Here is a 16,775-nt window from a genome sequence, read left to right on the forward strand (position 1 = left end):
GGGCCACTTCTGCTGCTGCAGGTTTTGATGAGTGTGGCATGCAGGCTTTTTCTTCTTCATCTCTGGCACAAATGCAGAGCTCATGGTGATGACTATGTTGAAAAACACGTTTTGTAGCTGAGAATTAGATCTATCAGACTGTTACTGTGCTCTCTGTAGCTTTCGAAGTTTCTGTGAAAATAAATAGGAGGCTTTACTTTCAGAGCATTATTTTCTTTATTCTTCTTTATTATTTATTTTTCTTCTGGTTTCCTGAAATCTGTCAGAGGGCAAAGATGACATGCTTGTTGGACACGTATAATGTGTTCTTACTAAAAAAAGGTCATGTCTCACATTTAGTCGTGGGATTTTCAGTACTAATGGACTTGCCTGAACCAGTCATTGTCATGATTTAACACAGGCATTTCAATGGGTACTTGATAGCTGCCTGAGGAGCAAAAAAAGAGAACTACTTATGCTTGTATTAGGTGAATATTGGCAGTGTGAGGGCTGTTTTCAGTTCTGAGGATCTGGAGCATCATTTACTGCATTTGTATGGTGTTCAGCATAGTGTATTGACATCCTTTTCTGAAGCTGTTGAAGGAAAATGACAGATGCCACAGAAAAGTGCAGAACATTCACTGCCTTCCACAGCTTACAAAATGAAGTAAACGTTTACCCGTGGATAAATATTAGTTAATGAATGTGCCCTTGTACAGCTTTTTGGACAATAAGGGCTTTATTGGATAAAACAAAGGTGGTGAATTAAAAAAATAAATAAACATTGCTGTCAGAACAAAGAAATCAATGTATTTCCTGTTTATTATAAAGCACAAAACCACCTGCTTATGACACTGCCATGTCTCTAAGAAAACAGTGAAGTTTGCCAAGGTTGTCAGTACCCAAACTCTCACTACATTCTGACTACAGCCCCAGACGAGACTCTTCACAGTACACTCTTACAGGCCTGTACTCAAAAGGCTGTAGGTTTGAAAACCAGAAATATTCCCAGCAAGGAGCAAACAGGAGTTTCCCACAAACTTCCCAGGGAAGGGAATCTGTCAATGGGAGAGAATGATGCTGAGGATGCAGGGTGGTGTGCAGCATAGCCACAGTATGGGACTGCAACACAGGTTCAGCCATTTGTATTTACCAGGAGAAAAAGGAAGATGTTAATTCACCTTATTGCCTTTTGTAATTACTTTTTCATGCATCTATAATGAAAGATCTTATGAAAATAAGTGGAACTAAATCCCTAATGTCATACTGAAAGCAGTTCAAGAGATTTTGGCACAGGATTTTACTGTTAAGGATAAATAGCTCTTTTAACTAATTGTCTGATGCAGAAATACTGGAATGAATACAGTTCATACTTTCTTGGAGAAAAGAGGTGGAGGGAGGCTGAGAGAACAAGTAGGTAACCCATAATATGACAGCCATGAGAAGAAATTGCATTCTACAGAACTGAAATTGTAAAGGTAATGGAGAATAAGGTTTTAGCACAATAGCTGCTTCACATGAATAAATGAGCTTCTACAGTGGGTACTGACAGCACAGATGTAGAGGCCTGTGGAAGGGTTCTTTTCATTCGTGAGGAATGTATCTGCATCCAAAAGTAGGACAGCTATGGAGATTGTTGGGAGACAGCATCCCATCAGAAAGTCTTCAAGAGGTGTGTGAAGTTCAACATTTACTTTGCTTTTATAAAATTGGTTTTACAAATTTCAAGACTTAATTTGGAAACCTGTTGCAGCTGAAGCATGGCCTTGTCAATAGACTTGCCTCGATCTGGTGGCCTGTAGTAGACCCTGACCACCAGCTGTCCCTCATTGCTCCCATTCCTAATCTTAACACACTGGTTTTCAATCTGTTCCTGACTGCTTCTGAGGGAGCTCCTCACAGTACATCCACTTTTTAACATAGAGGGCAACTCCCTCACTCTTTCTACCTCGTCTATTCCTTCTAGAAAGCCCTCAATGGTAATTATTCCAGTTATGTGAATCATCCCACCATGTTTTTTTGATAGCAGTGAAGTGATAGTTTTCCAAGTGCATCAAGATTTCCAGCTCCTTCTGCTTATTTCACACTGCATGCATTGGTATAGTGGCACTCCTGATCCCTTTAACATCTTCGCAAGAGACATAAAGTCTTCTTTGATGTTCTATAATTTCCTGTTCGCAAGCCTCCTGTAACCCAGCTTGAAAGAACTGAACACTTCAATTCATCTTGTCTATTTTATTTTTGAAGTGATGGAAACAAATTCTCAGTAATAATATATATATATATGTATAAACTATTTGTATAATATATATACTATGTATGTACTATGTACATAATGTATATACTATTTAGCCAACAGAAATTCACTGTCATTTCCCTTTACTTTTCATAATTTCATCAATTTCAATACAGTTAAGGTCTTCTTGGAAGCTTTAAAGCTGTATTCAAAAACATGGATAATTTGGAAGTTACTTTATGAACAAAAAGAAAACAAACAAGTACACAAAAAAAACCCCACCAGAATTTGTAGGTTAGTTTGTAGATTTTTCCCTAAATTTTCCCTAGATTAATTTAAAAATTTATCAGGGTGACAGAAGAGAATGGAAATCTCCTATCTTTCCAACAGCAGATGCTTGCAGCTCTCTAATTCTTGTCTTACATAGCACAGACCTCATCTTTTATATCCCTAGGTACCTGTATGTGTGTATTTATACAGGATTATTGATCATTAATGTATTGTTGACCTGCTGAGAACTATCATAGACTCTTTGAGTTGGAAGGGACCCTTAAATGCCATCTAGTCCAACTCCACTGCAATAAGCAGGGATGCCTGCAGCTCCATCAGGTGCTCAAAACCCCATCCAGCTTGACTTTAAATGTCTTCAGGTACAAGGCATCCATCACCTCTATGGGCAACTCGTGCCAGTGCCTCACTACCCTTATTCTAAAAAACCTTCTCTCTTATATCCAATCTAAACCTCCCTTGTTTCAATCTGAAACCATTTCCCCTGCTAAAGAGTCTGTCCCCTTCCTTCTTACAGACCCTTTAGATACTCAGGACTCCCTGCAGCCTTCTCATCTCCTGGCTGCACAGCCCCAGCTCTCAGTCTGCCCTTTTAGGGCAGGTGTTGGATCCCTCGAATCATTTTTGTGACCCTCGTCTGGATGCACTTTAAAAGTCCACATTTCTCATGTAAATTGGTGTGTCCTAAATTCTGTATTATTCGTTATGTGGTTCCTGCCATTAATAGTAAGCAGCAAATATAGCTGGCAGCTCCAGCTGTTGACTTGAATAAGTCTTTGAGAATGATTATTCATTCATCTGTTGTCAGGCAGGGCTGACTTACGTATTCAAAAGCAGATCAGGTTTGGGGAAGCAGTGGCAGTGGAGGAAGGAAGGGATGTGAAGAAAGCACAATGTCACAATGAGGATACATTGAGAAGGGAAAGGGTAAACCTGGAACATAAGGAAAAAAGATGGTTAGACCCTGGTTAGACCACAGCAGCAGGAGAGTTTGCCTACATTGTGTGCTGCACAGTCAGTGTGCTCCCCTTTGCTTTGAGAGGCATTCCCTACCTTGCTGCATTGCAATTTCTTCATAGGAAACTGTAAGCTTTGTCTGCAGAGAGGTTTGTATGAGTCTTTTTGGAATGGAGGGATTTCAGTTAATTTTGGTGACAATCTGAGCAGAGATCATCCTTTATAATGGTTTTCTTGCCTCGGCTTTCTTTCCTCCAGCAGTGCTCAAAAAATACATTCCACCTTTAGGCAGAGTCAAGATTTCAGTATCTTTAAGACTGAGTCAGGCAGGGGAGGAGGAGTGCTATTTGGCAGCCATTTTGTGTGAATATGGATCTATGGAGGGTTTTATCCTTACATAGTAATCCTGGCAATTAGCGAACAGTAAGCAACACCTGGGATGAATATGTGTAACACAGCACACGTGACGGCACTGGGGTCTGCCTCCTGCTCAACTGGCACTGCAGCAGGCAGCGTGGAGCAAAGGGCCTGAACCTTCCTTCTGCACTGTGGATGGAGTACACTTGGAATGTAAACCTGTCACTGGCTGCTTTCAGCGTGTTGTCTTGGTAGCAGAAATTTGTGAAAACTGTTTATCCTCTTGTTTTTTAAGTGCTCAGGTGATGGCATTAAAATATTCTCTTGAGCATTTCTCAGTCTCTAGATAAATGCTGCATTTGATCCGTTTAAAATTAAAAGGTTAATGCCAATCTGACTAATGACTTGGAAAATAAACAGTGTTACTTACACAAAGTTACTTCTCAGACAGCAATGCCAGCAACTGTCTCTTACAATGTTGTACAAATGCCACGCAGTGCTGATTGGGACTGGGTAAACGAGTAAAGAAAACATGAAGTCTTACAGGAGTTTAGAATTTTCCTGGCGAGTAATGGAGAATTCCTTGCTCAATTTAAAGCTCCCTATCTCTAAGCGAAGCATGAAATTCACTTTTCTAGAGTTCCAGCCTTGATCTTGTTGTCTTTTTGTACAACAGACCAACTGCTTAGATGATGAAAACGTTTTTCCAGCACTACCCAATTTGTCCCTTTCCATCTTAGTTGTATTTTCAAAGTGCAGTGCACTGTAAATTTATTCCTAAAAATTCATGTGATTTGATGAGAATCAGATTGAATTGATTTCTACAGATGTATTTTTAAGAGTTTTAACTTCAGAGGCATACATTTTACCTTTATCAGTGAATTCTATTTCTGTATTTTGTTTGCACTGTTAGACAAATACATAATGTAGGTATGTATTATAGATGAGGCAATGAGACTTTGCAGGCAAAGTATCTTTCTGTATACAAACAAAAAAAAATTCCTTGATATTTTCTTTAGAAGCTTTTTTTGATAAACATTTTATCAGAATAATCTAGACAGGAGAAAACAATGCACAGCATGCATATCATTTGCTGTGTAAATAATAATTATTAGAGATAACAGATCATGCAGTTAATTGTCTCTGCTGTAGGAATGGTAATTAGCAGAAAGTAATGATCTTCACACATGGCTTGCCGTTGAAGTTTTATATAAAATGAGGTAGAAATACAACTTTTCTTACTAAATGAGCTATTGAGTTAATAACTGAGATGAGTGCATTTAGGACAGACCAGGGGGTGTGTACAGCACAGGAAGTGTGATGCCCATCACTCAGTTGCTGGGGTCAGGATGCACATGTGTTGTCCTGCAAGCTGAGAGCATTTTTTAATAAAGCCTCCTCTTCTGAGAGTTGTATGGGGGGGGTTGGAATGGCATCAGCTGCACAGAAAGCTCCTTCACAGTCGTCTGTGGGGTGGATTTACCTAAGCAAAGCGGGATTAGGGAGCAGAGATCAGAGCAGGGCCATTCTGTAAATCTGCTACGTGCTACGGAAGGATGGATTTTTTCATTTCTGGCTGGGTTGGCAGAGGCAAGGCGGGTTCCCACAGTATGGCTGAAATGCTGTATGCAGAGGGTGTGCAATACACTCAGAGCTAGTTATTTCTCCTAAGTGCTTCTTATGCAGTAAACTATAGTTGCAAAGGAACCTGGCAATAGACAGCCTGTGAGTGCAGACAAGACTTCCTTAGTTCCTTATCTTCTTTATAAAAGCTGACTGCTGTGCCTTAGTAACACATGCATATGGGTAAAGAAGATGGATGAACAGTCCCACACTGTACAGTACAGCCTGACATACTAGCTGAAAGTTGATGATACAGTTGAATTAGATTTATTTTCTTTCTTCATACTAGAGAAAACAGTGATATATAAAACCATATTCCTACTGGCCTTATTTGCCTTCCGATTTTGTAATTGCAGATTCAGATTTTTCCCATCAGAATAATTAATCGCTGCAAGATAAATAAGACTGACAGTCACTTAAAAGCTTTTTGATACTAGAATGATAGCTTTTCTTTTTCTTTTCTGGTTTTCCGGCTTAACTCTATGAGAATGAATAAATCAGTTTTTTTAACATGTCACGATGCAAGTTTTTCTATCACCCTGCATAGGATTGTCTTTTAAGTTATTTACGTTACCTTCATGTTCTTGTTTTCCTCTGTTCCTGCACTGGTGCAGGATGATTCACTTATAAGGATAAATGCCAGTTATTTCCAAACATACCTGTAGATGAAAGCAAGCTTTAGAAGTCTCCTTTGCTGCATGATATTACAAAGTGTTTTCATTTAGATATACAAATACTACTCATAGTTGTCTGATCATTTTTAGGATCCTTTTTAAAAGATTATTATTTCATTAAAAGTGGGCTGCACAGTGAGTGATTCTAACACATGTTTCTGTTCATGCCTGTGGTACCCCGCTGTGATAGTCATCACACTTTGGAGCTCATTATTAACACTGGCTCGCATTCAGTATTAGCACTTTGTAGGGGATATTATCACAAAGCAGATTTTCTTGATGGGAGCTTTTGTTTTGCTGTGAGTGGACATAAACCACTTACTTCAGGCACCTATTCTGTGAAATAGATTGCTTTCACATTCTCTAATCTGTTTTAACATAGATTTCCCTTATCATCAAGAACAGAAATGCAATAATTTCACATGTGCTAATTTAATACCAGCTTTATAAAAATGGCAGAGGTTTTATAAGCAAAAAGTGATGCAAAAAAAAAATGTTTATTAAAAACAGTATGAAATGAATCACCCTGTAATGTTTCATAATGAAATACGGCATTATTTCTCTTCAGTATAGAAGTTACATAATTATATATTATATACTGTGCAGTTTGTGGAAGGTGGTCTTTTTATTACTGAAATGTTACATAAAGTCCTTTTTGCAGTCAGAGACCATCAGATGAAACTCCACAGGTTTTCAAAAGATGCCACGAGTATATTTTAATGTGTTCAGAACTATGCTGTTCTTTAGCATCGCTGAAGAAATGACAGACTTGTTTTGGCAGACACTTTGCGCAGAAAATTAAGCTTTTAGAAGGTAATTTTTTAAATTTCAGAAGGTTTTTTTTTTTAAAAAGTACTATTACTAACCTGTCTCGTGTAAAGGCAAACAGAGTACAGCTGGCTTCTGGCTGTTCTTTAGGAAGATACTGTGACACTTAAATCCATCTGAAATCATGAATGAGTGTTGGGCAGTAGATGCAGCTCGTTGTTCATAATTCTGGATGAAAGTCTTGAGTGTGTTAACAAGTTCCACTGCATATTTCTCATATCAGTGTTATTTTTCTGTGGTTTCTACTTTTTATTCAAGTGAGCAGATAATTAAGTTACTTTACGCTTCCCTTCACTCCAAAGGAGAAGGACTGACAATGTTCAGTGCTGATTTGCTCGTTATATTTCTAAAAGGTGAGAGACAAGTTGTCCTTAGAGAATTTTCTTTTAAGAAAGGACAAGATGTTCGAGCTCTGCATCATTCTTTTACTATTTCCTTTTGAATGAACAATCAGATGAAAATTGGCTGCAGTCTCTCAGTCTGTTGTTCTGCCCAGCAAAGGCATCATTCATGGTATCCTGGAGAGGAACTGGCCAGAGGACGGAATTTATAATGTATATCAAATGTTACCCCACCAATCATGCAAAAAAAATCCCTCTGAGAAAATATTAGATAAGCATTGCTATAATATATTATATACACTTGAATTCCTGCATTTGCTTAACAAAAAATAACAACAGCCCTAACTAACCAAAGCCAATTTAAAAATAAGTTCAGCTGATACAGGCAAGTATGGATTTAAAGAGGATGAGTACATTTTGTTTGATAAACAAAATAGCTGTTGCTAGTCTTTTCAGACTTATTTAGCTATGGATGCTTGAAGAATCCTCTTCCTTACTCTGGAAATGAATACTATTGATAGACATCTTCTGCAATTATGATAGGCTATAATCAGTAGCTTAAGTCAAGTGAAAAAAAACTTTATTTTTTATGTGAGTAGATTTGCTTTACAATTTGTAAATTCAGTTCCATAAACTATTCAGTTTGTTTATGCTGCAACCAGAAAGTGAGCAGTAAGACTGATTTTTGCTTTGCTTCGGTCTTGCTGAAAGTTCAGTTTTCCTTCTGAGCTATATTTAAAAGGCAGAAGTAGAAAATTCAAAGTATTGGCAAGTTTTGTATGTTTTGATACTGCAGACACAAACCAGCTACCTGTAAACAGCACTAGTTATATTTTGAAATTAAAGCTTTTGATGTTTAAATGTAAAGGGCGTGCATTTTCTGTTGTTTGATGTGATATAAAATTCTTATACAGTATGATCCTTATCACAGCTCTCTAATGAGGGTTTTTCAGATAATACATAAGCTTAAAACAGTGGTTTAATGTCTAGAACACAACGAGTTTTCCTTCTTTTCATTTTGAATTAGTAAAAGGCATGGAGAAGGTTATGCCAATTAAAAAGAGTATATATATAGACAACGTGGAATAGATGGTGTGATGCATTTCAGACTACTAAGTGAGATGATTTTTTTCATTAATTCCTTACTACTTAATTTAAAGGGAGGAAAGGTAACATTTTGGTGATGTCAATTTCAGGAGCACTGAGTAAGGTGGAGAGAAAGCTCTGTAATTCTAGGAAAAAAAACATTGATAGATTACTACAGCTTGTATCAAAATCACTCAAAGGATGTTTTCCAAATGGATCATTGCTAGTGAGATCATTGTTAAACTGAAGAAAATGCCTCTCTCCTTCCTCAAAGCTAAAAAATGACACATGCATCAATGCATATATTAATACTGGCAAAAACACAATTCCCCAGTAATTTTTCAAATTTGGTAATAACATTTTTAAATTGCAGAAGCTTCCCTGAAATTGGATTTCTCACTGTCTGATAAACTCATCATTATGTGGTTTGTCTCCTGTTTCTGTTTTCCGTGTCTGCAACTGTTCATACGATTCATGAAACCTGTCTAATATCAGCACACAGTAAAGCCTCAGTTTAATAGACCTAAAACAAGGTAGCAGATGCTTGGTTGTTATTATGAAGGTACCAATTACAGTTCTTCAATTAAGTGCAATTTCTCTTCTGCATTTGAAGAAAAATGTTCAACTTGCTTCTCATTCATGAAAGTATAGCTAATTTTTCCAAAACTGTGGGACAAATTATTGGACAGTTATGAAATCTGTTAATCTGTTCTTAATTATGCTGAGTTTTGGTTTAGAAATGGCACATTCCTCACTCAGCTGTGTGCTCCAAAGATGTTCTTAATAGGGAAGAAGCACACTCTTGCATCTTTCTTAATAGCTAGCATTAACTGAAACCTTAGACTGTATTTAAAGTAAATTGGTTGTTAATTAAAGTTAGTTAATGACAATTGTTGTGTTTAATTATTTTGATTATATAGGTTACTTGTCAACAGTTCTTGTGCTTAAACAAAGCAGGGATAGCACTGGCATAAATCTAACAATTGCCACTTCCCTGTGAATGTGACCGCACAAAAGAAAAGTGGAGGTTCTAGTGTCTCAGATTTGGAAATTGAATGCATTATCTTCAGAATTTGAGAGTTAAATTTTAATTCAATTAGATTATTATGGGACATATGAATGATTTTGATCAATAACATTAGGAAGTCTTTTCATACAGACAAATAAGATCTGATGATATAATATAGTAAGACTGTTCTGAGGCAAAAAGTCTTAAGATTCATTTTAATCTGGCTACACCGAGGCCAGAATATCCTAATCATAAGTGTATTATTATTCAGTAGTGTTTTCGTGGTTATTAAAGAGTTCATTTTTTACACTGTAATTGGTGTGCAAATGTGTCTGCGATGGGAGGCTGTACAAAAGATGCATCCAGGCTCTTCTCAGCGGTGCCCAGTGAAAGGATTAAAAATAGGTAATAAGAGAACACAGAAATAGAAAATTTCATTTAAACATAAAAAATGTACTTTACAGTCAGGATCAGACTTTAGAACAGGAAGCCAAAAGAGTTTTTTAGAGACATTCAAAACCTGATTGGACACAGCGCTGAGCAACCTGCTGTTGTTGAACCAGTTTTGAAAATGGCACTGGACTGGATGGTCCCTCAAAACAGATACTAATACCTTTCTGTCTCAAATATTTTGTATTTTTGTGAAAAAAGGACTGATATATCAACCTTTAACTCGTGTGAAGAAGAAACAACTTTCAGGCTTGCTACAGTATTTTTTATCTGTATGCTTTTGTATTCAAATGAATTAGAAGTAAATTTGTCTTTCAAACTGAAAGGATACTTTAATTATTTGTTATTAAAGTTAAGGGCAAACTATTAGCTCTCTTTGTATGTTAAAATGGGTAACAGTCAATCAGAGAGGGAGTACAGAGGCTGTCACACCAGCCTTTCAGTCTGTTCTTCATGCATGATTTCGTCTTTCATAACCACTCTTGGGGGAATTTATGGATAGTATCATTTTTTGCTCATTCCTGTTATGTGAGCTGAAACAAGCATGAGTCCGTATTCACTGAGCCACATCACTGCTGCTCTCCTAACTTTGCTGTGCTGATAGGAAATGTCATGCTGCTTGCTGCATTACATAATTACTGCTGGCCTCTTTTAATACAATGACTGCATTGCCATTATTTGAGGCAACAAGAGATGTTAAAATATGCAGCTTTTATATCATGTTTTGTTTGAATAATCTGTATCCATCTCAAGTGCTAGAAATGGGAATTACACGAAACCACAGTGTTGCATTAATTAAATAAATTGTTTCAGCATTTCCAGGTCTGTCCTCAGAGAATAGGAAGAAATGTTAAATACTTACAATGCTAATCTGATGCAGGAAGCTACTGTACAGATATATTGTTTCTTACTCCCCACACAGTACTGAGACAAAAAATCCTACAACTAATTTGCTGGAAATTCTGAACAGATCTGCTAGTTAAATGGCGATTAAATAAGAAGATAGGGTCCTGTGCTGGGAGGCACTGCCAAATGGCATTGCTGTCACTCCTCTGAGGATGAGCCTGCTTCTTGTCAGCTGAAGGGTGCAGCTCACGTCTGATGAATCATAAGGGAGTCTTTTAAACCACTTCTCTCCTACTCAGTGCAGCTCAGCTCAGTAGTGCAGCTCAGCTCAGTAGTTTGTCCTGGTCAGTAACTACGTGGGATATGGAGGTAATCTCATGGCTTTAAGAATTTGAACAGGCAGCAGGTTTAGAGTCCTGATTTAGCCTTGACATGCAATATCAATACACAACTTCACTGTAGTACAGAGAGGTAAGTGATGTGATACTGCTGGCTGCATTTAGCAGGTAGTAATTAAGGAGACATACAGTAAGTGGTTCAGTGAAAAGGCAGCTCTGCTGCCCACTAGTATTAAGTAACAACTTACAACTGCTATTAAACACTACTGTTTACATTTCTAATTTCAGCCTTCAGATTTGACCTCTCTTGAGACTGCTGAAACATATTTCAAGTGTTTTTGGTTTAGTTTGTCTAGAATGTCAGTCTTTGCTTCCACAACATATACAATATGGATTAAGAGGTGCACATACATTTTTTGCTGCCTAAACTGAGTCCCAAATGTATGTACCATTAGAAGGCTTGAAATAACGACTATGTAATGGAACCAAAAAATGAAGTATTTTGGAGCAAACCGATCAAAATCAGGATCCTTAAGAGTAGTGGATGAAACTGGGTACAATTAAAATGCTCTGCTTGAGTTTGAAAAGTAAAGGAAGAGATCTGTGTTGATTTAACATATAAACATTTAAAATCCTACTGAAGGTATAAAAGAGAAATTTCATTTTCTGATGAACAGGCACCATAGATGAATGGGAATACTTTATTCTAAGTTAAACCATTCAAAAAAATAACAGCTTTTAAGTTTTAAATGTTGGGCTTTATATCCAATGAGTGAGATCAGAATGTACATAAGGTTAACTCAGTCTGTTACTTCTGATGCCAAAACAGTTATGCAAGCTGCTCAAAGAAGTTAAAAGTTCTTTTGCAATTCCTTTATGCTGACCTCAATTCAAACTGACTTTTTATTTTAACTGAATTTCAACAGGATTGTACCTTATAGTGGTGATTACGAATGGCAAATATATTATCAGAAAACATTCTCTAAAACTTAACGTCTTATTTTCAGTGCTCTGTGTTAAAAAGAGACAACTTACTATTTGTTCATGTGAAAAGCCACTTAAAATTCCAAACAGTCTGAGGACAGACTGTGATCTTCCTCATCACTTAATTACCTTATTCTAGAATTGTCCTCAAGAGGATAGAGGATCAGAATCTGTACAAGATACAAAGACCTCTTTTTTAAGTGTATTTTTTATTTTGTTCTAAGTAAATTCATAGCTTTTTGATAGTATAGAGCTGAAAACAGCAATTTGTAGTGAATTTTATCTTCAGGATGCCGTATGTTTGTTTTTCTATATAAAAGGATTTTTCAAGAATTCTAATAGAATGCCTGCACTTGGTTAAATAAGCATTGTCCTAGTCATGTGGATAATTAACATGGAAGACGTAGCCTGCCCAGAGGGTGTGAAGTCTTGCAGCACAGAAAACTAATGGTGTCCTGAGCTACTCTAGGCAAAGTGTTGCTAGCAGGCTGAAGGAGGTGATTTTTTCCCCTCTGCTCAGCACTGAAACAACTGGAGAGCTTTGTCCAGTGTTGGGCTTCACAGTACAAGAGACGTTTTTGCCACTGAAGAGTCTAGTGAAGGGTCCCAAAGATGCTGAAGGGACAGGAGCATCTCACCTATGAGGAAATGCTTTCAGAGCATTTCAGCTCTGACCTCTCAGCTGAGCCTGGAGGCGACTTAGGTGAATTCTACTCAATGTCTGCCCATCTCTGAAGGGAGAATGCAATGAAGATGGAGCCAGGCTCTTGTCAATGATGCCCAGTCCAGGACAAGAGACAATGGGCACAAACTGGAACTCAGAATGTTTTCTCTGAACAACAGAAAATCTTTTTCATGGTGAGGGTGGCCGAGCCACTAAAACAGGTTACTGAGGCAGGTTGTGGATTCTCCCTTACTGGAGATTTAAAGGCATCTGGACGTGGTGATGAACAAGTGGCTCCAGGTGGCCCTGCTTTTGAAGGGAGGTTGGACAAGTTGACTCTCTAGAACTCCCTTGAAACCTCAGCTATTCTGTGATTCTTTGGTTAAAGTACAGAATGGAAATTTTTCACAATTTATTTTGAAAAACGTATTTTCCTCTTTCTGTTGTGAATGGACATTTTATGTCTATTCAATGCAACAAGGACATAATCTAGCAAAGTTAGTTCATTATTTTCATAGAAGTGGTAAATTTCTGATCATCGTTATTCCAGAACAGAAAAGCATAGCCTGAAACAAATGAAGACTTCATATAATATATGAAACCATAATACTTTGATTTTGAAAGACTAGGTGGATCTACTTGCCAGTTTCTCTCTTCTTACATAAAAATGGCAATGAGAAAATGAAGTTTACTGTGTTATGGTAAAAAACAAAGCCTATTTATTTCTTAATATATTTTTAAAAGATGAAAAAATTTTATAAGATATGCTCTCCATTTTTTCTTTCTTTTTTCTATTCACCCATTTTAACTGGTGTTTTACAATTGAAATAATTTTGAACATTTCTTTTTAAATCCAAATTCAGGAGTAAATCAATGCTAACTGTTGGGGTTGGTATACTTTGACCTAGAGACCAGTTTTGATTTGATTGTTGTAACAACTTTTTTTAACGTCTGCCTGCAGTTTGTTTTGCACGAAAGTACGTACTTAAAATTGAAATACTATTCTTATATAAACAATGTAAAGACATGGAAGAAGCGTTTGAAATTATACAGTGGCTAGTGGGAACTATTTATTGGGCATCGGATCAATGTCTTCCCACTAGAACTGAGCTCAGAAAAACCAATGCATTTAAAAGTTTTTATTCTGCAAATCACATTTCAGAGGCTTTCTCTCATATGGTGCAAAAGCATTTTCATTCTCTGAGTTAATGAAGTGATTCCTAGTTAATTATTCAAAAGTAACTATTTGTGCAGTCTTTTAAATTGTGTTCCAGGTGCCGTAAACTGCAGGTTTCAGCAAACAATACATTTAGGTTCACCACAGTACAAAGTTTTGACAGCTAGCAGCTTCTGCAAAGGATTCTCAAGAACGGTCCTCAAGGAAACTAGTTTTGGCATATAGATTTTCAGCTGAAACAGTACAGGGAAGGAAGTGCTACTTGCCAGCTCTCATCACCATATGTTTTATTTTAATGTAATGTACAAAGAGTACAGAGACAGCAGCTGCTCTAGAGGGAGGTGGCCACTTGTTAGCGGATTTTGAAACCTTTCTGAAGTGTCTGTTCATTTTCTTTTCACTGGTATTTTTTCCACATGCTTACGTATTAGCATTCAAAAGATGATCACTAAAAGTAGTCTATTTTTAGACCACTGTGAGTTGAGAGAAGTGTGATCTACTCTATGAACAAACAAAAACAAATTTTAGAAGGACTGTAGTTTGCATACTGTGGAATGCAGGTAGACTTTTATTTTCTCTGTATCCATTCACAGCTACTTATGATGAAACCATATGTATAAATTAACTATTTTCTAGGATTCTGTGTTTGTGTTGGAAAGAAATCTGTATGTACTTAAATGGTTTTCAGTGTGGATTTCCTTGCTTGGAATGTCCACTTTTACATCAGTGTTGAGATTCACTGTCTTTAGTGGCAGAGAAAATCAACATTAATAGGGATTTAAAGCTAAAACGGAGTGAGTATGATAGAATGTATGCAGAGAAATCAGCCCTCCCTAGCACTGCTACCCATGCAATGAAGTTGATCAAATCCAGTTTTGAATAACCTGAAGTTCTTAGCAGGTTTTGAGAACTGTGTGCCTGCAATGTTGTGAAAATTAACCTTATTTATTCAAATGAACCAGCATTTTGAAGAGTAATTTGTTGATTCCTACCTGAAATTTTTCTGTCTGCTGAATTCAACAATCCTTTGAAATACATGTAACTGCATGTTATTGGGTCTTAAGGCAGGGATTCTTAACTGAATTTGAGAATCTAAAGGGAAGTTGCATCACACTGTAGTGGGATTGTAGCAGGGTGTGCTTTTATAGTATGTAATAAAACTAATGTACCATATTAGCATATTTTAGGTGTGTTTTACTTTGACCATGGAGTGTAATGCTAAAATGTCGTAGTAATACAAATCTGACCCACATGGGGTCATGCTTCATACTGCATCTAGCAATGTTACAATTATTTCTGAAAGGATAAATTTTTCTGGAACAGATTTTTTTTAATTCTGTATTGTTCACCTTAGAAACATCTCTCTCTGTTAAGGAAATCATATTAATCTGTCACCAAGTATATGCATCTTGTCTGGTGATAGAAATGTAGTTCTTAAGTAAATCTGGTCAAGTTTTTTGTTGTTTTTTTTTTTTTTCCCTATACTGGTCTGTTATTATCTATCAGTCATTCATTTTCAAACTAGCTGCAAAAAGTGTTTCTCTGGGATATTTACTAATAATTCCCTAAAGTTCCCCTTCCTGCTCTTTGTGGCAGCATTTGTTGCAAGAATTTAAATCTCTGTAGGTTAACAGATTTGCAATTGCAGTTTATCATTCCCTCTGTTATCCTTCATCCCACATATATTTCACAAGTAGCCTGGATTTAAAAGTCTGTGGTGAGAACAGGAACATAATTCTGAATATAGTCATTCATCTCTGATTCTGCAAAATGTGAGGGAAATGTTTAAGTCACACAGAAACTGATGGCTTAGGCTCATCAAATGCAAATATTTTCAATGGTGTGATACTCTGCAAATTAAAATTGTGAAAGAACTTTTTCTTCTCATAGCTTAAGTAAACACTTTTCTAATTTTATTGAGTAGAGGAAAATTTAAGTTATCAGCAGTCTAGAGCTCACATGAGTCCCTTAAGTCTATCTGGAATCTTTGTAGCACAGGAACTTTTTATTTGGGAATATTTACCCCCCCTCACCTCCCCATGAAAATTCTATGTGAAATACGTTTGTTTAATGGGACAGTGCAGCCTTCCTCGTGCTTGTACGTACTAAGAAACACAGAGTTACACAATGATTAACCTGATTAACCTACTCCTTCCTTTTTTTTTTTAACACACGAAGCATTTACTGTCTGAAGCAGCTGACTAATGTATTCTAGAAACAAGTGCTTCTAGAAGTAGAATTATTGTTCAGTAGGTTGTTGGAAATGCCATTTTCATGGAGAATTATTATTATGATTAGATGTAGATTTACTTTTTATTAAGAACCGGCTGCTAGAAGAAAAGGCTGTCTTTCTTTAATTCACCATTAAAACCAACAAAAATCTTCAAAACAATTCAGTTCAAATGAGAATAGCAAATATTCTGTTTGCAGTAAATAAAAATCAATTATTTTGTCTAAGGAGTAATTGCGTTTTTAATGATATGCTATCAAAAACTCTTCAACTGTCCATGGCTGCCGTAGAAGAAATGTGAGACTGAATGCATTTGGGTAGTTTTTAAAAATGGGAAGGGACGTGACTGCATATTTAAAATTCAGATTTTAAATTGTGCACTGTAACTTTGTTATTAATTGGGCAGAAACGCTGTGTACAGCTAAGTTATAGTAATTAATATCTAATTTTTTCTACTTTCAGCCACCAGAAAAGGAGGGTGGCCTGCCTCGGCAGGTGGGCAATAAGACAGAATGCGGTCTCTTGGGCTTTGTCCTGGATTTGAAGCAGGATTATGAGCCTGTTCGGAACCTCATCCCCGAGGAGAAACTTTATAAAGTTTACACATTCAACTCTGTGAGAAAGTCAATGAGTACTGTCATTAAAATGCCAGATGGTAGCTTCCGAATGTACAGCAAAGGAGCTTCTGAAATTGTTCTGAAGAAGTAA

At 36.8% G+C, this 16,775-nt stretch overlaps 1 protein-coding gene across 9 annotated transcripts in view; it reads left to right on the forward strand.

The window, feature by feature from the left end:
* ATP2B2 (ATPase plasma membrane Ca2+ transporting 2) overlaps nt 1-16,775 on the forward strand; it is a 363,788-nt gene that overhangs the window by 294,286 nt on the left and 52,727 nt on the right. For all 9 annotated transcript variants that reach the window (XM_010718404.3, XM_019620005.2, XM_010718405.3 and 6 more), the window contains one exon: nt 16,530-16,771. In XM_010718404.3, the coding sequence (XP_010716706.1) occupies nt 16,530-16,771 (242 nt within the window). The remainder of the gene's footprint in view (nt 1-16,529; nt 16,772-16,775) is intronic.

Source organism: Meleagris gallopavo, chromosome 14 (assembly GCF_000146605.3).
Source record: "Meleagris gallopavo isolate NT-WF06-2002-E0010 breed Aviagen turkey brand Nicholas breeding stock chromosome 14, Turkey_5.1, whole genome shotgun sequence".
Taxonomy (NCBI): domain Eukaryota; kingdom Metazoa; phylum Chordata; class Aves; order Galliformes; family Phasianidae; genus Meleagris; species Meleagris gallopavo.